At 42.8% G+C, this 24,772-nt stretch overlaps 1 protein-coding gene across 2 annotated transcripts in view; it reads left to right on the plus strand.

The window, feature by feature from the left end:
- Positions 1-12,604, plus strand: part of chst11 (carbohydrate (chondroitin 4) sulfotransferase 11) — an 88,460-nt gene extending 75,856 nt beyond the window's left edge. For both annotated transcript variants that reach the window (XM_076722576.1, XM_076722577.1), the window contains exons 3-4: positions 4,100-4,329; positions 5,235-12,604. In XM_076722576.1, the coding sequence (XP_076578691.1) occupies positions 4,100-4,329; positions 5,235-5,859 (855 nt within the window). In that variant the 3' untranslated portion in view covers positions 5,860-12,604. The remainder of the gene's footprint in view (positions 1-4,099; positions 4,330-5,234) is intronic.
- The last annotated feature ends 12,168 nt before the right edge of the window (positions 12,605-24,772 follow it).

Raw genomic sequence — 24,772 nt, forward strand, 5'->3', positions numbered from 1 at the left:
TTGATGTCTCTGAGAGGATATAAAAAGGAAAGATTTTCTTGAACAAAGAGCTGCTATGTGCTGCGCGCTGTTACGCCTTAGTGTGCTTTGATGATGAACAGGGTGGAGTGGAGAGCACACAAAGAGGGAAGAAGTGGGAGGGGTGCAAAATTAAGCCTTCATCTTAAACAGAGATGTTCAGAATCCATCATGTTGTGTAAATTCACACTTAAGGGACCATTTGATATGGCAGCTAAAGGTGAACTAGGATTGAAAAAAGCTGAAGAGTGTCACAGGTCAAAAGTAACAACATGGAGATGCGATCTCTGTACTTGCATGAATTCCTTCCAAGAAATAAAAAAAACTGCTAAAGTTCTAAGTAAAAACTTAGAGAAACTTAATTTTTCCCATTAACAATGGGGAGATTATATGCTGTAGGAGCAGGGTATTAAATTGTCCACTGTTACGGTGGAAGGTAAGCTCCACCCCTTCAATGATGTGCACCTATTGATGGCACCTGCACTCATTAGCGCAGCTGGAGCTAATCAGCCGGGCTGCTCTATAAAAGGAGGCTTGTGGCTCTGCTTTAGTTGGGTGTGTGATACCGGAGAGTTAACACCTTCAGTTGGCTCTCCTGGTTTTGTGTGTGGCATTGATGAATGAGTGTGTGAATGGTCTTAAACTGTAGTGATTCTTTCTTTTCCAGAACTTCACTCCCTCCTTTTCAGTGACTCTCAGTTTTTGTTTTTGGGCTCATTTCTTTTGTTCTGCTATCATTTTGCTAGAATTAGTGGGTGTGTGGATAAGTTATTCCCCATCACCTTTTAGACCCCGAGAGGCCAATTTTGTGTTGAGTGCAGTTTGTTTTTTTTTTCTTAGTTTTCCCTACCAGCAACCGCCATTAAGTTTGTTTTACGTAACACCACACAAGATATTATCATGGCGAAATAAGATATTATGTTTTGGGCACATCTTGGGTGAACAAGGTCGAGACTGTGAGCCAAAAAGTTATTTCTTGCAGGAACATTCAGGTGTTGGACATGCAAGTTATTATCTTGTTGGAAGAAGATTCATATGTTCTATGAACAAGTTATTTTCTGTGACAGTAAGATTCATATGTTGTGCACACAAGCTATTAACTTTTGCGAGTGAAACTTTTTGTTGTGGATGCAGTCTTCTTGGAACAAGTCACACACTGTATCTTGTGTGCACAAACCATCATCCGGTGGAGGTCAGATCTATATTAGTTATTACCCCGTGGGAGCATTATCCATGTTGTGGTGACAAGTTAACATCTTGTGGGAACAAGAGCCATATATTGAGCCGCACCCATTTCAAGACTGTATATAATGGTCTCCAGAAGTGTGCAGTAAAACCAATCCAGCCTGTGAGATCCATTCAACACTTTGGTGTTTTGGGTCAGTTTACCAACTATGGAGTGGCTGGGATCCTGTCATGGCTCTGGCTGGGATCCTCTCCATAGCAATACCAAAACTAAGTGTAAATTCAGAAAAAAAAAACATGCTTTTATTAACTAAGAGGAAACATTGTTAGCATAGCATTAAAATGACCAGTGTCTTTAAAATCTTAATGAGAGTGTTTGTGTCGTAAATGTTGCTTCACCCTATTGATTTCTCAAAGAAATGAGCACAGAGAGCATTGGCCAAGGGCCTGTACCCCCCACATGGCTATCCAGTGGAGCTTATTGATATTCATTCAGAAATATCTGTGATTTTAAGGTCATGTGTTTGACTGTTTCCTTCAGGACTGCTTTTGCATGATTCCCAAAAAGTTGGGACGTAGAGTGGAATCATTTGCAAATGATCTGATTACTGACAACTGTTTTATGACGTGTTCCTGAGCCCCTCTACTCATATCCTTCATACAATCATGTGCGATTGACTGAGCCTTTCCAGGATGCTCCTTTCATACCCGATCATGATACTATCACCTGTTACCAATGAACCTGTTTGCCTGTGGAATGATCCAAACAGGTGTTTTCGGAGTCTCCCGTCCCAACTTGTTTGAAACAAGTTGCTGCATCAAATTCGGAATAAGCAGATATTTAGAAAAATCAATCAAGTTGATGAGGTGAAACATTCAATATCTTATCTCCGTACTGTTTTCAATTGAGTATATGTCAAAAAGGATTAGAAAATCATCACATTCTGCTTTTTTGGAATCAGGATTGTACGTTGTAATCAGATAAAAAGGTGTAAAAGATTGGTTTCCTCCCAGGCGCTTTTAGCAAGCTGTGTGCATGATGAATTGCCCACTTGGACACACATGAAGAGCGACTTCAAACAGAAATACGTACAAACCTCTGAAGTCAAGCTGTCTTCGTGTGAAGCGCTTGGTGGTGATCCCTGAGTTATTTCAGCTCTTGGTGTCGGCAGCTCTCCCTGCCTCTCAGCCTGGCCAGTGTAGCACTGAAAGGCCACACTTGTTGTGAGTGGGATGGAGCGGTAAAGATGCAGGCCACAGTACAATCACTTTAGATTCCACAAGGAAACCTGGGGCACTGCCCTGGAGGGGAATTCAGGCCCAGAGGAAAAATAATCAAGAGGCACAAGAAAACATTCTTTCCCTTCAGATGCGGAACCCTCAGGCTTCTCTCTGCCTCCAACTCTTAATTCCTCCCCAGCCTCCTTCTTTCCCTCCTGCCATGGGCCACTTCATCACAAGCTTCATGGAGAATATGAAATATGCCTCAGATGAATGATTGCTGACTGGATCTGCGCATATTGAACACTCAATATCCGTAATATCCTCCAATATCATTATTTTCCTCCATACCCATGGACTCATCTCTATCATAGTCTGTGGAGTGACTCGGATAGGGGGAAAAGATAGAGTCAATAAAGAGATGAGTATGATAATCAAGGCTGAGATTAATAACTCTCTCACTATCTGTCTGCCTGTCTTCCGTTCTATGGCTCTTCATCCCTCTCTCCCTCTTTCTACTTTGGTTCAGTTTTATTCATTTCAGAGTGCTCTATTGGCACAGTAAGATTGTCCTTACACTGCCAAGGACATTCTATAGTAACACATATGAAAAAAGATGAAAAGACAACAAAAGACAGCAGAGATAGGAAGAATTTTTTTTTTTTGACAAAGCTCTGAAAAATAATGTGTTCATCTACAACAACCAGGCTAGAAATAGATACACCTGGAAAAGTGTGACTGTAGAGAAGTTTTGCAATACATTTACTGGGAAATCAAGTAATATATGGCTTTATATATATCTATGAATTAAACATGTATTATTTTACATGATACAACAAATATATAATGCCATTATATAACAAATGCTAATTTAAGTAATTGTTAACTGGCAATTACTTCTACTATCCATGTATCATAAAATGTATCACGATATACATTGAAAATACATGCAATACATTTAAAGTGGGATTTTTTTTTTTAAACCAAGGCTGTTTCACACACACTGCATATTTGTTCTGGTTCACTGACGCAATGTTTTGTGCAAAACAATTTTTTTTTTCTCTCTCTTTCTTGCCCAAACTTGGATTGCTGTGACACACAAACCAATAGCCCCTTTTCAGATTGATTTGCTTCGTACCCAACAAGCGAATTTGCAACACATCACCACACGACTGAACATAAAAGCAGATCAAAGATGACTTTCATTGTCACACAGGACATGAACCATGGTCGCCTGGGTGAAAGTCCTGTTTGTTTGACCCATCCATCCACCCCACCTTCCTCTATAATGTGGACCTTCTTGCTCTTTAAACTACCTCATCTGACTGGCTCCTGTGTTCCTGTCATAATTACTACCCTACTGGTCGCTGTCTGACAATAAGCATAAATATGGGTCATAATAACCAACTTGCAAAGTCGTCCTATAAGGATGCTTTCTCTAGTGAGGGTGTGCACTAATTTGACTATCAAAGTAGGTAACTTTGACACCACAGCTAGCATCGATGAAACAATAAGTCTGTTAAGCACAATGCACTGGATGATTTGAACTTCAAATGTTACAAGTCACAGTCTCCAGAGCTTCATATCCAGACAGTTACCTTCTGAAATCCCTTTGTTTAAGTTTCACAGCGATGTGTCTTTCTCTCTCCATATCCGTCCCTCTCCGTCTCTCCAGCCGGAGTTGTCTGGAGCAGCCGTCCTGCACCAGGCCAGGAGGGATCAGGTAGTGGATTCCTGTCGAGTCTACAGTGCATCCAGCCGGAAGCGCAGAGTCCTGACACCCGGAGACCTCAAACACCTTGTGGTGGACGAGGACCATGAGCTCATCTACTGCTATGTCCCCAAGGTGGCCTGTACCAACTGGAAGCGCGTCATGATGGTGCTCACAGGCCGGGGCAAGTACAGGTGAGTCTTGTACATGTGTTGTATGATATACGACAGAACCCTGCATGTTGCCCTCACTACACTGGAGTTTTGTGATAATCAGTGTTAACTTTGTCAGCTGTTTTTTTTATTTAGTCTGAGTCATGTCTAAAAAAGTCCCTGATAGTTTTAATTATTTTTAGTCAACCTCATTGTGGTTTTTTGTTTTAGTTGACTAATAGTCTGGGCATGTTACTCTTATATTAGTAAAAGAAAACAGTTACTATTTCAGTCTAGTTTTAGGTGACATTTTAGTCTTTTATAGTCATACTATATTGAACAGCATTTTTATGTCATCAATTTCATGCCAAAATACATGAGTTAGTAAGTTAGTTGCAGGTGTTAAGTGCACATTAATTCATTCTTTTGATTGCAAAGCATATGGCTTTTAGCTAATTAGCTCGCCAGTTTTAGGCTGAATCTCATGCTGCTCTAAATAAACTTGCTATCTAGCTGACACATCAGCCTTTCCCGTACAGTTTTATGTCGATGCATGCTTTTACTGACACACATGCTCTCAGTCTTACACACACACTTACACGGTCCTGACTCATTGTGCGCTGGCGTTGTATTCCTGACACACAGCAGCATGCGCAGCAATCGGAACGGGCTATAGTATTTAATCTCCTACTTAATTGTATTTTGGTAAGGTAAAGTTTTTATTTTCTAAACTACATTTTATTCTCATCATTCCTCATCAACAATATTGCATGTTGATGTAGTCACAGTTAGTGTTTTTGATGATGTTGGTGCCGTGCCGTCATTATCACATCTCAGTTGTGGAATTTTCATAAACGAAAATTAGCACTAGTGATGATGCAAGGATATGAAGGCATAATGTTTATTTTGCCATTGTTCCTCAATGTCCTTGTGCCTCTCTTCCATAGTGACCCAATGGAAATCCCTTCCAACGAAGCCCACATTCCCTCCAACCTGAAGACGCTGAACCAGTACAGTATTGCTGAGATCAACCACCGCCTCAAGAACTACCTCAAGTTCCTCTTTGTTCGTGAGCCCTTTGAGAGGCTGGTGTCTGCATACCGGAACAAGTTCACCCTCAAGTATAACTCATCCTTCCACAAGCGATTCGGCACTCGCATCATCCGACGCTACCGCAAGAATGCCACGCAGGACGCCCTGCTCAACGGGGCTGATGTCAAATTTAAAGAATTTGCTGAGTACCTGGTGGACCCAGCCACACAGCGTGATGGTCCACTCAACGAGCACTGGCAGACTGTCTACCAGCTTTGTCACCCATGTCATATCCACTACGACCTGGTGGGCAAGTATGAGACGTTGGAAGACGACGCAAACTACGTGTTGCGGCTGGTGGGTGTTGGCGACTCCTTGCGCTTCCCAAGCTACGCCAAGTCAACTCGTACCACAGATGCCATGACAGCCCAGTTCTTCAGCAATATCAGCACTCAGCAGCAGATCCAGCTCTACCAGCTTTACAAGTTGGACTTCCTTATGTTCAACTACTCCACACCCAGCTACCTCCGGCTGGACTAACGGAGGACAGAGCCGGGACTCTGGTGATGGCTGCCTTGTTTAGGTAGAGGCAACAAAATGAGTGAAGGGCAGAATTTTTCGGAAGCAAACTTGATTTAAAAAACTGTTGCTGTGTGCAGGCGTGGGGTCTGAATTAGACATAAACAGGTGCTGACGGAAAGAAAGGTAATGCGCACTTGTCTGGGCATAAGGGGGAGGATGTCCAGTCAACTCTGGGTGATACAGAGAGCGCCGATTGGATTAAAATGTGGACTCAATGAAAACGCATGCAAAGACTAAATGTGTGGGTGAAGCAGGTCTTCAAGGTGTTTTAAAAGGGGAACTTATCCTCAAAGGACGGACTTGAAGAGGGATTCTCCTGATGATGTTCCCTACATGTTTAAACTGCTGACAAATTAGGCTGCTTCAGATTCTTCAAAGCATACAGCGGCCTCGCACGCGCCCTGACCCCAATGCATTGTGGGAGCTAAGCTTATCTCCCCCTCCCCCTGATCAATAGAGAAATTCCGTCAAATTGTAAAACACAATTCATGTCCTTTGACCTGTCACCCTGGCCCTCATTAGATTTCTACATTTCAGAGGGAAACTGGCTCATCACCATCTCAAGGATGTCCTGTAATTGAAGGCTATAAGACCTCTACAACTGTTACCGTGGCAATGTGGTCTTTGGCCAACAGCTACACCAACACGAGTTGCCACTGGTCTCTATCATTATCATGTTGGCAGAAGGGACCTCTTGTGGAACAACCTGAGGACCCCCATGAAAATGGAGACTCCTGTTACAGCAGTTAAGTGTGGAAGTCCTTAATAAAACATTGCCTGTAACACCAAGCATCCTTAACACTTTGAGCCAAAGGACATGGTTAGAAAGGTACAGGATGCTCTCACGTGAGCAGGCGCAACCAGCTGTGAGAGACGAGTCTGCACAGAAAGTCTGAGCTGAAAGAAAAGAAACAGTCCGTGTGGTCGTGAAAGGGTTAAAGGCACTGGATCTCATAACCCCGCCCGCCCGCCCAGGGGCTCAGCGGACGCACCCCGGGCACAAAGCCCCGACTCCAACGACCAAACGCGTTTCAGTAAATTAAGATTATCCTTTGTCTTCTTGCTTATTTTTGTTTTTATTGTCTTATGAAGCATTGCTGCGAGCAGCAATAACAAAAGATTATTTAATTTGCTTTGTTGATTAAAGAGAGACAGATTTCTTTTTTTTTTTTTCCTGGGCTGATGAACATTTTAGGAAGTTTTTCAAGTTGAACTGTTGTTAAGAGTTTCGTTCTGTCATGTTGATTTCTTCTTCACAACTTGCCTCCGATACATTATTAATGCATCACAGTATTTTCATTCTGAATGGTACATTTCAGCCCATGGCTTTGTCCTTCTGTCTCTGAGATCATCAGAGATTTACGGGTTATTTTCTTTTTCCCGTTGTCAAGCATTTGGTGCCAAAATGGCTGTGAGAGCATCAGAGATCCACACTCAGTGTTCAGTGCACATCATTGCCCCCCCCCCCCCCCCTTCCCAACCAGAACATGAGAACTCGCTGCTGTTTTCAGTGTACATATCAACAATCTACTGCCCACATCACAGAATCAGACACTGTATCTCATACTGTAATGTGATTAACGTTAGCGATGTTATGCAATGTCAAGGTTAATAACTGCACTCTCCATCATGCTGTGAATTGGATTACAGGCGGTTGTGTAAGCATTATACAGGAGGGAGAGAGAGAGAGAGGGAGAGAGAGAGTCACTTTGTTTTTTACACCTCTTTGTAAATTCTAAACCACTCCGGTTTTAAAGTGAAAGGCGTCTTTTTGCAAAAGCTCCACCTCTCTTTGCTGATTGGAACTGAAATAATGATTTTCTCATACACTTCCATTTTGACCCCAACCTTTTGGAAGTGCATTAATTAACTAGGGTTCCACCTTTAATGAGTAGGATTTGTCATTGCAGACTGTGAACACAACATTCAAAGCTGGCCCCTCCTCCCCAGCTCGATGACATCAGGAGTGCACGCCACCTGACCGTGATCGGGCACCACATATCTCTCAACAGCACGGCTGGTCACTGCGTTTTTATAGAGTCCCGCTTTCATGCCCTGTTCATTGTCATTAACTGGCAGCTGCACACCCACTGCCCAAAGATCTATGTCCAGAAACACAGCAAAATAAGAAACTACAGGCAGAGGGCAGGGTCTGTGCAGAGGAATTCACCGCCACAGATGCGAGCATAAGTCATAATTGAGGATTAGGAAAATCACACTCATTCTGCAAAGTCATTTTACAAACACAAAGCTTTGAAATCCAGGAGATGCTTCTAATGGAAACCTTATTTGCTCAATAGCTCATACTGCAATTTGAGGTCCACTTCACTACAAAGTAAAGTTCCATGTCATTAAAGTGAATCTGGCAACTGAAATATCATTAATTGATAGTTATGGTGACCAAATCTTAGATTATAAATAGATATTTCCTTCAGGACACATTCTGGTGGATGTTGTAGCTGCAAACCTCTTTTGAAGTATTATTACTGTACATGTGTGCACATGCCTGTGTGTGTGTGTGTGTGTGGGTTATAATGAGAGAACAGCAGTATTTTTCTTTTCCTTTTTTACCCCCGCACAGGCATCTGGCTCTAATAAAGGCGAAAAGCTACTGGCCTGGCCTGAAGCCCCGGCCGGCGTCCTCCTGCAGAAACAATGGCTGTATTCTCAGCACGGCCTCCTCCTGGGACAGGCGCCCAAAAATACACACACACACTCTGCTCGCACATTAGCACTCGTGCTGATGTTGATGCCACGCAGCATCTTACTCAGCAGTCGCACGCAGAGGCACAGGCGGGCAGCACCTCTCCACTTTAACGCATTGACTGAGCCTTGGCTTAAACTGCTCATTTAACCCTCAGAACGGAAGACGAACGATACACAAAGGACCTCTTAGCCTGCAAACAAGCCATTACAGAGGCCCCTCTTCTTCTCGCTCTATTTTCTGCTCTCCTCCTCACTCCAAATGTGGCCTCCCATATAAAAAATACAAAAGCAAGTCAGTGTCAATGATCCTTACCGTCCCTGCAGGGAAAGGGCAGCCTGCTCTGCAAACAGAACTGGTAAAAATCTCCCCGGGGAGCCAAGTGAGCACAGAGAGGCCCCAGCTGATTTTCTGCTTTGGACAAAAACAAACAACCCGCATTTTGAGCACTTTTGTCCCTATTCTTAACTCCCCAGTCTGCGTAAATCCAGGCCTGTTCGCCGCCTTCTACTGTAGGAGTGTTTATATTCAACTCAAGCCAACAGGTATATTTATGTTGTTTTTGAACGATGTCTATTGTTAGACTGAATTGCATACTTGCTGTTTTGCTGAGGTTTTTCTCTCAAAGAGGAGTGGATGATGTGATTTTTGCATATATCTTTATTTTGTTATTTATGCAGAGATTAACACGTGTTTATAGAGGTTATAGTAAAGCGTAGTGTCGGAGCAGGTTAATATATTACCTATTAAAGGGACAGTTGGACAATTTGAGAAATGCGCTTATTTGCCACCTGACAAATTTGGTGAGAGGATAAATACCGCTTTCATATCTATTATGTATGGAGTTACAAACAGACGCTTGTTAGCTTAGCTTAGCATGAAAATTGGAACAAGGTGGAAACAGCTAGCCTGGCTCTGACCAATGGATGAACAGGATTAATGCACTAATTCCAATGGGCGTTGCATTTGGCTCCAAAGCGGCAGCCGGAGATGATTGCGGCCATTCCAGACGATGCTTGTGATTCTACCAGAAGCCACATCAAGCTGCACAGAACAGATCCAGCCAGACAGTGAGCCAAACACAGGCTCCTGTGGGGAACATGGATTTCTATACATTTCATTGCACTCAATCAATATCAGTATTGAGATACTTCCCCTGTTTCCAGTTTTTCTTGCCAAGGGAAGCTAACTGGCTGCTAGCTGTAGCTTTATATTGAATGGATAGAGGTGTGTGGTGTCTTTCATCCTCTCAGGAAGAAATTAAAGGCAGTAAGTGTTTTCCCAAATTGTCAGTCTATTCCTTTAAAGGGCAGAAGATATCTTGGAATATATGTGAAAAAAAAAGGTTTCTGTAGTTTTGGGGATTTATTTTGGTTCCTTTTTGGTCCCAAAAACATAATATTAGAAAATATATTTCACCAAAACTATTAGAATGTGTTACATCATGAGCACAGAGGGACAAAGCCAGGAAGCTGTTATCAACCTCTCTCATTCTCTGCCTGTTTCATTTCCCACATATCTACAGTCACCATGCAGGCTGTTTTTGTACAATGTAGCCATGATGTCATTCATGCTGCTGTTGTTTTTGAGCTGTCATGTTTGGATGTTGGATCGATTAATTACTCTGGTTGCCTCACACACACATACATACGCACACACACACACACACACACACACACACACACTATGTTTGTGTGGTACTCTTGTTTCTCTGTGCCTTTCATTCACAGCAACACAGAGCCACTGAAAACATTGAGAGCGCCTTCTCTCTGCAGTCACCTGGGCCTTCGTCCATGCTGACACACACACACACACACACACACACACACACACACACACACACACACACACACACAGAGTAACTATTCATTACAATCCACAACTCCACAGTCTCTGCTATTGTATGTTATCAATATATTTACAAAACTATTGGGACCGAGGGTGAAAAGATTGTCTGCCTATCCTTTACCTCTACACTGCATTCCATGTTTGCGTTCAGATTTAGGAATTCCTGGATTACTTTACAGCAGGAGTTCTTAAAAATCCAGCTGCACTGGACTTTACTAAAATTCAAATTTCTAATATCAAAGAAGATGAGCATCAACACACACTTTGCAATAGGAAGCACCCAAATTCAGTTCTAACTTGCAACACATGCAGTGACACCAGTAAAGATGCGCTTTTAACTTGAAGAGAACTCTATTCACACTCCCGCCCTCACTACAGGATACACACACACACACACACACACACACACACACTGTTGCACGCACTGACTGCGATATCACACAGTGGAGCACCTGCAGAGGCTCACGTGACTGCACCAAGACACACAGAGAGCAGAGAGGAAAGCTCCGCAGGCTCTCAGGTCATGGTCACACCAATGTGGACACATTTGATTCTTCCTGAACAGAGTCTCAAACATGGATTAAACAGACTCATGGTGTAGTGAAAATGCAGCTTCTTAAAGATTCTTTAGTATAATTGTCATGTGATCCATCTTTGAGAATGGCACTCCCTTTCTGTCTTTGCACTTTCTCTGAAAACAACAAAGAATGTTTTGTTGAAGTCAAGTATCGAAGCCTCCTTAGAATACTTCATTGATTCCATTTGGGCCTTATTTCCCGAATTTGTCTATCATTTGTATCAGTTACGACAGCTCTGTACACACTAAAGCAACTGCTGAGATCTGGGAACACGGCAACATCACTGCAATGTCACTCATAATGCCTCATGGTACAGAAAAGCAGTGTGTGTACACAACTATGGCAAGCACTGTAGGTCAAAGTTCAACTGCAGAGTTGGTCTCCAATAGGTTGGACCTTGGGAAAACAGGGCTGTGGGAACATAGGAATGAATTTGTTTTGGGTGTACTGTTTTTTGGCTTTACCTCAGAATAAAGCGGTTTAGATAACCTGTTGGCGTGTTTATAGCCTGTGTGTTTGTCTAACTGCTCATGTCTGTTTGCCCATCACATTTTGCTCAAGCCATTGTGTTCCTAGGTCTCAGCAATTACTGTGGGGAGTACAATGTTATCATAACCAATAAAAATGATCGTATCAAAATACGATCCGAGTTATAATAAAGTGATGTGATCCTCTTACTTTCCATGAAAAGTTCATTGCTGTTAACAGAGCAAGTATGAAAAACATGCCCGGCAGAGCACGTTTAGTTTGTTTTCTTTCATGGATTACTGTGGGTGGAAGGCTTATCACATTTTCAGATTTGTCCACATTAGCATGGCTGCGTCCTCGGTGGCCTGCCAGGTTTCATGTGTCTCTGTGTTGCCATGACATCTTGTACGTCCTCCTTCAGTGAGCGGGGGTCACACACCCTCTGATCTTCTGGGTGTTTCCAGCAGCTTTATGTCCTGCCAGATGGTGTGGATGTTGGGCTGCAACCTGTACAGTAATGTGTGTGTGTGGGACCTTTTGAGGAATGAGTCCTAAATCAGCCATGTCTGTTACTGAATTTATACCATGTCATCAGCATTTTTCACCATGGAGTGTATCGGAGTGCCTCATGTGCTGTAACTGCAAGTGGAGTGGCTGGATAATGGCTGCACGAGTGTGTGTAGGTGGTCTTTGTGTGTGTGTGTGTGTGTGTGTGTGTGTGTGTGTGTGTGCATGCGTGCGTGCGTGTGTGTGTGTGTGTGTGTGTCAACACTCCGTGTCTGCCTTCGAGTGAACGTCTCTGAGGAAGGCGAGACTCTCATTCAAATAGGCGCCACTTATTTATTTATTTATTCTCAGACAACCCATACCCCTTCCTCGCTATCACCATGGCAACACACCTAAACTCTCTGTATCTCTCGTTTCCTCCCAGGACAGCCTCTTGCTGTTCTGTTTTACTCCGTTCATTTTCAGGCACACTCACTGAAATCATGAATAATTGACTGTGTACTGTACACTGAGTGTGGGAGAGTGTTGTCGATCCTACAGCAGCACGACCTGCAGGTCATCTGTCTGATGTTTTCACAATAAAATAACACTGAAACTCCCAGTGCATCCCACTGCTTATTCCTTGTGTGGACATTGAACATGCCAGCTATACATGACCTCTGACAGAAAAATCCACGTAGCACTTGAACACACCACACAGAACAAGAATACAGGCTTGAATCCATCGCACTTTCCATAAGTGCATGTATAATTCTGTCAGTAGGATGATAATGATGATCGAACACAAGCGGTCAAAATACATTTTGTAATTAGGTTCACATACTTAAAGTCTTTCCAGCTCTTATTTGTAATCCAGTGATTTCACTGGGATTTGTTGACAGGCTTTCCTGTCAGCCAGTGATCATCCTGGCTGAAGGATATTATGTCTCTCTGCGATCATCACTTCACCCGATCATTACCAGTCAATGCCTCGTCTATAGCTCCCAAGGGGGGGGGTCTCTGAATGGCTTGTATTTATAGGCTTTTACCCTTGTGAGCATTTACTATCTATAAAATGTAATGCATTACATTGTGGGATTGTTAGCAGGAAGTAGCATACATGTACATCAGTTTTCACATTTGATTGTGTGAACGTTTGAGGGCACAGTAAAGTGCATACATTTCACACTCTTTGTAAAGTTTATATAAGGTAAAAATAGTGCTTTACACTGTTGAATGAACATACAAATATTGTGGATGCAAGCATGTAAGTATTTGCAGTGTCCAAAATACGTCATCATCATTGACTATCATTTTAGAGCTGCATTGACTGTCTTTATTGGCCACATCAGAACATCAGAACACAACACTGTATGTTACCATCTTGTGAAATTGCAAGAAAACCAAAATGATGAGCTACAAAAGGTTAAAGGTCCACTCAGCTGCAGACTCTGATGATAATTCTGTTTGGGTTCATCACGATGAGCAACACATTTTTTTTTTTTTTATATAAAAGCATTAATTAATGCAGCTTTAAAGGGTCAATTCATCCAGAATGCTAAACTATATTTCTCACTTCAAATATCACTTTGTAAGAGTCATTGTTTCATCATGATGATGAGACAAATATCTCAAAACCTTGGCACATAAAACCAAATATATTAGATACCACATAGACACCACAAGCTGCAAGTTAAGAAACGTTTTGATTTGGGTCAACAGACCCTTTAAAAACCTTTATTCTTCTATGGTTGCACATTACATTTCTGGACTAGAGTTACCTAATTTACCTGAATTACCAGTGGCTCCCAAGTGTTTTTGCATGACTTAAAGCCTGTAATATACAATTCTTAATATGTATTTTGTACTTTATGCACATCATGTTATTGCATTTTGCAACAACATGGATGACAATAACAATTGTCATCACTACACTAAACACATCTGATCAAGCACATATCTTGACTGACACAACCCTCAACATAATATTCTTCTGTTATCTATCCAGGAGGCCACTGTTGGGAGGATTTTGCTTGATTTGTGGCCTCCAGTAGCCCATCCTGTTCCTGCCTCTGATGCACCTGCTACTTGTCAGCCACAGCTCATTAAAGCTGCAGCAGCTGTGTTTGTATCTCATCCTACATCTCTGTCCGTCTCTGAGCCTGCACAGCCTTGTTGCAGAGACCACCATCTCTCTCATTACGCCAACACGGTGCTGTGTTGCATTCAGTGGTTCCTTTAAAGTGGCCTGCTTTAAAGAAAAGGCCCTGGGTCCAAGAACTACCACATGAAAAATGCAAAAAGAAAAAAAAGGAAAAAAAGAGAAAGGCAGGGTAAGATTGCTCTCATCCATGAGCACCACAGATTCAAGTGTTGTTAGTAAAATATACAACCCACCGAGTGACCCTCTCTGACCTCCACACAAAAACTCTGTGTCATAGTGTAGGGACTGCAGGCCAAATTTAACCCTTCAACACACTCGTTCCTGCTTTATAATGAGTTCCACATAACATGTTGCATATTTTATAGACTCTTTTTCAAGGCATTTCAGGTTTACTGGACAGTTTACAGCGCAGAGATGAGAGGCATGGGAGATGAGATGATGAAATGTGTCCAAGCCCCTAGGCCAGCTGTGTACTCTGAATGCTGTGCTTATTTACTGAATGTCTCTGGGCCAATCTGGATGCAGTTCTGAGGAGCGTTTGGGTTGGGAAGACATTTTGAGATGAAACAATGGAAGTCCTTCAAAATAATCACATATGAATGTAGAAGCGAGTCCCGGTCCAAAAGTTACATTTCAGTTCATTAGTTTGACTATATATCTGTCCAGTAATGGACTTGTTTAAGTAGTGATATGGCTTACATATTTGAAACTGTCTTCTTTATAGGTCATATTATATTTGAAATCTAAATGTGTCCTTTAACAACTGAGCTTGTGTGGGCCCGTCTCTACACCTTCAATTCTGGCTGGCTACAAACACTTTTGCCTTATTTTCTAGCATGTTGTGGTCGTAACTGTGCTAAGCTGAGCTAACTGACTCCTAGCTCTTGCTTCATAACAAGTGTCCAGACATGAGAGATCTGGATCTAACTCTCAGCAACAAAGAAAATAAGCTTGTTAGCATCAAACAACCATTGAAATGTGATAATAGGACATTAAAACAAGCTCAGTTTGGCTCAGGTGGGGGTACAGGTTGTTCATTAATAACAGGGGTTGGTAGTTCAGTTCTTGGCTGCTTCCATCCACCTGTTTATGTGTCCTTGAGCAACACACTGACGCTGATGAATACATAACCACTTACAATGTTTTAGCTCTCGGTCTGAAATAGAACCTGTGGCGGCGTCTTTTTTCCATCTCCACATAATAACACTTATATTCAAACACTGCATGTGTCCTGCTGTAAACAGGACACATTGAAATGACAGGGAGTGGTGTTGTTGTTTTGATGGGCAACCGAGTGCAACCACCTGCCTAACCCCCACCTTCCACCCCACCTACCTCAGCAACCACACATTTAGACACACACACACAATTGGCAGTGTTCCTCCTCCTGGCTGACCTTGTGGTTCCATCTCTGAAATACACATTGCCCTTCCTACCCTCTCCAACTACACACCCTGTCATTAGAGGGAGGCCAACAGCAACTGGTGTGTGTGTGTGTGTGTGTGTGTGTGTGTGTGTGTGTGTGTGTGTGTGTGTGTGTGTGTGTGCCTACTTGTACAGCTATCTTTCTGAGAACCATTTAGACTTTCAGACCTTGGGAGGGAGGACATTTTTAAGAAATGGAGACAAGAAAAAGCGAAAGAGAGAGAGGCAGGTTCCCTAAAAAGCTATGTGCCTTTGGTGTCTTGAGAAATGCAGCGGTCATGTGACATGACAAAGCAGAGATTGGTTCACTGAAGATTTGTTTTTTGACCATAAATATGCAAAATTCCAATTCTATGTGGTACAAATCTCATCTACTCAATCTAATCCATTTCTGATCTTTTAGAATTATAATTAATTCCTATCCAATGTTGACTTTAAGATGCTCTTCTTACTTTTGCTATTATTATTGTATAAGGGCACATCAGTACTGCAGTTCAATCTCAGGCTATTGGGAAGTTTAAAAGGACAAGGATTAAAGGATCGGTTCCCAAAATTTTTAAGACTGTCTGGAAACAATTATGAGCTTTGAAACAGGTTTCGCTTGCTGTAGTCGCTCAGCTTGTTCAAAGTTTAAGGGAAGGTCCCTTCCTAATGTGCTTTTAATGTAAGTGATGGGGAATAAAATTCACAGTCCTTGATCTGTGCACAAATGTATTTGAAAATTTATCTGAAGTTAATATGAGGCTTCAGCTGTCTGAGTTGGACAAATCAAGCCGGCATCTTCCAAAGAAACAGGCTTTTTAGTATAAAATTCCCTCTCTGTGTTTCCCCAGACAGAGTTTCCCTGTTGAGCTACAGTGTGGGGACAATCACGAAAAGAGAATTTTGAAGTAAAAACACTGTAACGTTGACAGATATCTACGTGATTTGACTTCCTAAGGCTGCTGAAGCCTCATGTTAGTCTGACATTTATGCACAAAATGAGGACTGTGGATTTCGTCCCCCCATCACTTACAGTGAAACACATTAGGAAGAGAACTCTGAACAGTCAGTATGAACAGGAGGAACAAATTCAGCAAGCAGAAATGTTCCAACGTTCATATGAGCCTGTGGGTATTGTTTTAAACCCAAACCTATCCTTTAAGGCTTGTGCTGGACAAAAGCAATGCACTGCTGTGGACAGGGTCAGCAGCATTGTGTAGGCTATATTTTTACCTTGCCGTCAGACAGCTGCAGCTGCCTGATTGGGAACCAGTTGCCTTTGGAGGCATTTAGGAGTACCATGACCTTCACAGACACAATTCACTCTCTTTTAGCTCTGTTTTGGTCTCTATCAACTATACCAAAAATGCATCTCTTTTGCTGCTCAATGCTCCATTCTCTCACCAGCTAAGTCACTAAATGCGCATGCCTGCTGTTTGATGCTGGGGAGGTAGTGCACGGTGGGATTATCAAGGCTTTTTTGTTGAAAATAGTCGCCCGCTGCTGCTGGAAATGAGGTTGATGAGATTGTTGTAGGCTGAGTGAACCATATAAATGTAAAATTGTGGGCCATAAAAATCAAAACAATCAGCTAAAACTGAGACAAACTGGATCATTTTCTACGGGTTTGTCACAAGAGGCCACTTACAGTCGTTGCTCACATAAAAATATCAATGGGTAGATTTAATATGATAAACTTTCAAGTTCAGAGAAGGTCGAACTAAAGATCAGACGTAAGTTAGCCTGCATCTTCATATTGTACCATAAAACCTACTGTACAGGGATGAGCATAATCTGTCCGGACCGTGCAGAGGAATTTGAGTGCCAGTGTGAAACCTGAACTGACACACTGCAGTGAATAACAAAGATAAGATGATTTTCATGCCTCGTTATCACAGATAACATCATATTTACAGAGGTTTCCGGTTCAAGTTTCCCATGACTGGGAAAAGGAGGCTTGTCACCACAATGTTGCAGGTCCAGGTTCACACCAGCATCACTTTTCTCTGCTCTTGAGCAAGGCACCTTCTCCCCAGCTGCTGCAGGCTGGCAGTTTTAAAGACCTGTCAGTGCACAAGCGTTCAGGAGGGCTTTGCTGTAAAACATTATGCATGTTTAGTCAATTTTTCATCCATAAAGATGAAGTGTTGGCAGCATATCTAAACTGAATGGATTACCTGATGTGATGATAAATCACCCACTGATTTATGCAAATGATGACATTTTGAGTTGAGGGCTAAATGAACAGAGGAGAGGCGGGCCGCTCCACTCACGTCTCAGACGTTTTGCTTCCTGAGAGTTAATGTTGCTGTAAAAACATCATCTGTCAGAAGAGGGAGAATTTGTAGTATAAGGTAGGCCACCTTGTACTGGTGGTTAGAGGCACTGGGGGAAACCGTGAGCCAATCACAGCACTGACAACTCACAACTCTGAATCTCCATCAAACAGAAGACACTAACGCTAAATGTTAAAGCTTTGTTAGCAACGGCAAAATATTGCAACAAAATCAAGAGCTTCAATGGATTCACTCACAGAGGTAAAGTTCAAGTTAGGTAAACTATAATGTGCAAATTTACACAGACAGTGTTGACCTTTGAGAGAATAGAGAGAGCTTTTTGGAGAGTCCAAAGTGGAATAAGCTTTCCTATTAGCTGGCTTGGACCATCCACTGCAACATTATACTCTGCTGGAGTAACTGCTCCACAAAAGAGGAACGGAGGGTCCAGGAGGAGTTTTTATTCTGTCTGGTTCACATTTGAGACTACAAATAGTCACTATGTCAACAAGCCTGCAGAATAGTGATGTTAAGGTTGTGAACGATCTGATTCTTTTCAACCTGTAAGTAGTGAGTCATATCACTACATACAGATGATTGGCTGAGCCATCTGTCTATCACAGGCTAACTTCAAGTAATCAAATCAACAAACCACGTGACATAGTAAGTCAAACTCTTGCCAAATCCAGTCAGGATCTACATGCCTCTCTGTCTGACAATACGAGTAATTTAGCAGTGCTGAATCTAGTCCACACATGTGACATGAAGTTAAAGTGTAGGAATGTCTAAGTCTGAGTCTGATCCAAATCCTACCTTATCATTATTGTAGTGATTATTTCATAGATGAACCTAGATCCCCACACCTGTAACGGAGATACCAGATCCAAATGCAGTGCTGACTGAAGAGAGAAGCACATGAGTCACACTGATAATCTGGTCTAGAAGGGGCAAGGTGAAAATCGTTGTCAGGGTCACAACACAGGGGTCTTTACCAGGGAATAGGAGAGCAGACGAGGTCAAAGGCAGGCTGGGCCGAAAACAGGGAATCTGTCCGAAAGTGATCGTTGGAGAGTCTTGCGTAAGGGCTAAGAACAATCTGGCAAGGTATGGTAGTGGAAGAGGGACTTAAGTATGGTACTGAAGAGGTGATGAATTCCAGGTGTGTGGTCAGCGATTGAACAAGTGGGCGTGGAAGGCTGGTGAAGGTTGCAGGCTGAGCAGGTGAGCAGATGACACAGAGAGTGGCCGCAGAAGCAGAGCTGACTGATGTGACACACACCATGAAGAAAAGGAACGATGAGCCATAATTCCCATCTCTATTTCAGAACGTCCCATTTTGCAAGGGCATGCAAAAATGATAGTGAGCGGTAAACTCAGGCTTTAAACTGTTCCTTCACAAAAAAACATGGTTGACAGCACAGATGGTTGTCCATAATTTTGCTATGATCCTTCACAGCACTGAATGTGACCTCTGACTTGCTTAAAGAGAGGAAACAATCAAGCAGTTTCTTCACAGGGATTAGCAAGGTGCATTTACTATCCCTTCAGGACAACCCACATATTGAAATAACACGGTTATTGATGGTTATATAATGGTTTTGTTGGGCTAGAGCTGCTTTTATGGCCTTTTGCCGCCCATGAATTAAACTTCTGTCAGAGTCCCCCAGCAGCAGATCTGCAATTACATGCTGTTTGCCAGACTGAATATGAGGGTGGGCAGCTACATATTCAGCATGAATAATTACTATATAAGCTCTAATATGCAACGTTTCACCTTCAGGCTGCACTGTATATGCCACTCATCTTGATGAGCTGTCTGCACAGAGACAGTTTCCAGCTTGCGGCTGAGCTAAAGACACCGTAGGCACTGGGCAAACAGATGGGGAGAGCAGCCAATCCTCACTTCAGTTGATGTGTGGATGAAGGTACAGGAAGCATCAGATCAAAGTCTGACTTCACCTTTTTTCATGAGCGCTTGTTTCTGGTGTGAAGTCTGTGGTTGCTGCATTGCTGAAAGGCAATCTCAAGCCAAATAGGCATGAGAACTGTTCACAAAGAAATATACTGTTCTAGACTGATCACACAACATGCAGTATGTTCTATTCGTTGATTGGTTGAATGTGAAATTACGTTAGCCTCGCTTCTTAATTAATTTGTGCTTCCAATTAAAGCAGGAAGCTGAGATGTTAAAACAACACAGAAGTGAAAAGTGGCCAAGTTGGACACATCGGAGTCTGTGTCCAGGTGTTCTGAGTAGTACTGGATATGAGAACAAAGAGGTATAAAGCCTTCTGTGTCTCAAGAGGGAGCTGGGTGAAGCCTGATGAATGGACATGATGTCACTTGAGTCAGTGTTGGTTGGGTCTGAAGACGACATGTTTGAAAAAGACAAAATGCTGGTGGTGTGGAGCTTGAAAGATGTGATGCAGCTGGCTCTCTGCTTCAGGGTCTGGACTAAGTTAGCCACTACGAGCACAACACACCGCGGTCTAAGACCAAACGTCGGTGGTCGAGTGGCATTGTGTGTAACGACCAGGAATGAAAATGTGTGAAATAAAATGACTATATCTCTTATTCTGCTGTGTCAATTTTAATCCTTTTTCAAGAAACTGTCCATCATGAGTGACACATTAACACATTGTCACCTTATAAAGATGATATGGCTAACATGTTAGCAAATGGTGTGTTAACATGTTAGCCATCCAGCAAACTTGTGGCAACATTAGCAGCAAGAGGTTTGTTTCTCTGAGTCCTCATCAATTGCAACACAATTTCTCATTGATGTTAAATATTGATTAATGCAGCTTTACGTGTCGGATCTAAAAATGTCTTACTTTTGCAGTTTTTACTCAGGTGGTAGCATCAAAAATGACACCATAGCAGACAGCAATGAACACCACTCTGCTAGATGTGCTGTAGTAGATGTGCAGCAGATGTGTGTGGTGTGTCATGAAGAATTATTTGACGAGGGGAACAGAGCTGTGACAGCTTGCATATGTGATGCTCCATCAGTGTTGATGTGTTGTGCTTAAGCCCAGTTGTGGCTGTGTGGAGGGTGAAGGACAGTTACTAGCTGTTTCCTCTGGAGTCAAGTGATGACATGTGAGGCTGAGAGAGGAAACTTTGTTCCTCTGCCTGCAATGTGCCCTCACTCTGTGTCCCTCTGTGGTGATGGGCAATTAGTGTGTCACGGGTGTTCACAAGGTGGCACTCATACAGTTGTGAATCTCCCCACAGAGTAAAGGCTGTCAGCCTCCTCCTTGCTGTCTCAGTTTGGGTTTGGTGCCAAATGAGATTGATAACCGCCTAAATAAAGACAGATCGACCAGCGTTTCACTTCAAGAGCACTGAGCACCCACCACAGGCTGAGTCATCCGTCCTCGATAGCAGCGCTATCGATCTTCCCTTGTCGAAAGTACAGTTACTGTCAGTGTAAAGGATAGGGGACACTGAGGTGGGGGTGCAGAGGTCGCAGAGTCGCATCCAGGCCAGCCATACCAGCTTTTTATTTGAGAAATGACTCAACGGTTAAGACAGTGGGATGTTGCCTGCGTGAGTCACAACCCTTTGAAGAGGACAGAGAGCTGCAGGTCAACGCAGATCAACGTAAGAACTCAATGAATTCAGCAGGGAAACATCCAGACTATGTACAGTCTGACTCCAGAGGAATGTCACTCTAAGGTGTCAGGAGTTTCTGTGTTTACCCCATAAGAACACATAGATGCTCTGCTCAGCTTTGCTTGCAGCAGCAACTCAGTCAAGTAGGAAAGTCAACTAATCTGATTTACAGATTCACTCTCATGTTCCATGAAGGTCCATGATGTCATATACAGGTGGTTTTGTGTATGGCTATCCACAGAGGAAGTCAAATTGTAAACCCTGGCAATGATGTTGGCATAGTCTTCCCATCAAGCTTGGCAACTGCCTCGTAAGGGTAAAGCGTTTGTGTGGTTAGGTTAAAGGAGCCCTGTGAAAACAAATGTTCTATTTACAACAAATGTATTGAATGCATTTTCTTCCTCATTCAACATTTACACAACTGATTTTTACAGTATTTTATACCCTGTATTATTCATGTTCAAGTACATGTTTACTAGCAGTTTTCTTCTTCACTGCCTTTGTTGGTGCATTCCTGCATTTCTTTGCACATTACCACCACCGAGTGTACATTGGTGGAACAGCATGAAACCAGGAGCAGGTTTCTTTGCTTTATCTATAGGAACAGCATACACGAATTAGCATTTCTGTAAACGTGCCAGAATTAGCCAGCAGGCAGCCTTTTAATCATTTCCAGAACAAGATATTCCATGATGTGACGATGATGGTGATGAAGCCAAAAAGCTTCCGTTACTTTGACGTAGAACTGATATTATTGTGTCCTCTAACTGGAGGAAACCAACAACCAGAACAAAAGTTAAATGAATCTATCTTGAGATTGCGATTTATGCTGTCTTTTCTTGTGCCATTTCCCCTAATACTGTTAGTGACCGACATTTAAATGAACTGACATTTCTTGTACAACAGAAAGAGGTTGGGGTATGACATTGAGACTTCGTTCCTGCACCAGAGAGGAATGGCAGAAAAACCACAGATTTAGGCCATATTTAAAATCGGCTTTTATCGCCGAGCCTCAGCACACTTCAAATCAACTAGTTTGTGTAACGTGTTGAAGTGTTTATACCTGCTGTGAATGGCAACACACTGCAGGACGATGTGAAAAGCCTGATGTCTGACTACACCACTCTGCCTCGCCGATCTCTCTCCCAGAACTCTGTGTATTTTGTGCATCTTTGGAGTCTCTACACAATGAATTGTACAAATGGGAATAGCACAATTTTGGTCAGTCCATCCTCCAAGGAATTTACAATGTTGCACTTCCAGAGAAGTGACAGAAGCTTAGGGAGAAGATGAAACTTGGACTCCCTCTTGCTTGTCTGCTGTCAGAAAGGAAGTTTCAGCCGAGGATCCATGAAGTGCTTCATTTGAAGCATACTGACGCTTTAGGAGCTGAGGGCCTCCTACATCGGCAAATAGAGGTGTTCAGGTGAAATCCCCCCTGGGAGTTTATAATACAATGCAATGATTTGATTGTTCTCAGCGTCGCCCTCACAAACCTTTTGTTCTTTTATTTTATGGTGTGATTTAAGGTCTGTGGTTTCAATGTGACACATGCCTTGGCTTGACTGGCAAGAGCCACAGGCCTCTGGAGAAATCTGTTTCCAATTATGCTGTGTATGAAACATCTATTGTTTTCCTCTGCGCCCAGGGAGCTGCTGGGGGATTCACAAGGTGCCCGTGAGGCAGACCTCTCCCCTCTGTCTGGAGGTTCCACATTAACATAGCCCTAATAGCCCTGAGGGTGGCTGGATGAGTGACGGAGGGGGGTTAGGTTTCACAGGCCCTCTGGTCCTGTCTGGGTCACTGCTGCTGAACTGGCAGCCTGAGCTGAGTGCATGAACCCCCAAAACTTCACAACTCGATTTATCAAGCCACCACTGCGTCCTATTGACCTTGTTAAAACCGTCTAGACACAACACGTGCACACACACCAAATGAAATATATTAATCATAGCTTCCCCCTTTAATAATGAAACAGTCCAGCCTTTGAGTGCCTGCCATGTGTAGTTCAATGATCTGATAATAAGGTATTTTTAGATGTCCAGCCGTTGTGATTCGATACAAACTTCCTGAGCCATAAAAAATCCATCATCTGAGGAATACATCGAATTCTCTCAGCCAGTAAAACAGTCCATAAGCATGAATAATCTAGATCAACTGCCTTAGATCACAAAAGGTAAGAAAATCCATTTTACAATGTCGGAAAGTTGTGAGGAGCGTTGGAATGTTTCCCACCACGCCGAAAGAGATACGGAAAATCCATTGGTTATACAAGCCAGGACTTTGAATTTCAACCACGCACAAGGTCTGTAAGTACCACCTTTTCTTTTGATCCTTTAACTGCCTCTTCCTGTTTCCAAGGAAGACACACCTAGTGACATCCAACTTTGAAGTAGTATCTTATTTCCACGCTGACATGTTAGCTCGGCTGTTTTCATGAGAAGCCACACTATTGCAAAGACGTCTGTGCTTTTATCAGCTCGCGCTTGTTTCCTTATCAGCTGCGGCGAATCGATTCTGAGGCTACTTCTGAGGGAACTTTGATGTTTAATGGTGTTACAGCTACAGAGAGATGCTACACTTTGCCAAATTAGCAAACTGATCAGCGCTCATGCAAAATGGCAGCTGTCATGCTAATAATCCATCAAGAGGGAAGAAGTGAGATAGAAACAGAGACGTGTAGACAGGATTTCATGAGGTCATGGGTGCACTTCTCTCTGATGGGGTGCCCCACGTCCCTTTTTTTTTTGTATGTTTTTTACTCAGTTAACAGTCAGTCAGTTCTGTTTTCTGTAAATATTCTCAATCCTGTCATGAACATCTCTTTCAAAAATCTGTTTCAAAGCCCTCTCCACTCTGCCTGGAATATAATTCTGGTGACTCTTATGAAGCCCCTGAAGTCCTGTCAAGTCCCTGAAGTGCAAGTCAGAAGGACCTCAAAGCATACATGAAGGGACAGATGGTCCTGGGTGGGCACTTGCTGCAAGTGCCACCCATTTTAAAGATGGGTGCATTAATAATATGTATGAATGAAATAAAGTACCAGCTCAGAGGGCACTCAGGGCAGCAACAGGTCTCATCAGGACAAACTTAGAGAAGAACATTGAGGCTGATCAGCTGACAAAAAGTGACTAACTCCCCATGACAAAAAAGATAAGACAATGAGGAGCATCCTTAAAGCTGACTAGGATGTACAGGTGAGCCTGATGCCTCTGAGGCAGGATCCGCTCCAGGTGATAGACTGCCCCAAAAGTGACCTCCCTGCGCTAAATGAACCTGCCTCAACCCAAACTGAAGTCATTCTACGCAAACAGTGACCACC

The sequence above is a fragment of the Chaetodon auriga genome, chromosome 22, assembly GCF_051107435.1.
Source record: "Chaetodon auriga isolate fChaAug3 chromosome 22, fChaAug3.hap1, whole genome shotgun sequence".
Taxonomy (NCBI): domain Eukaryota; kingdom Metazoa; phylum Chordata; class Actinopteri; order Chaetodontiformes; family Chaetodontidae; genus Chaetodon; species Chaetodon auriga.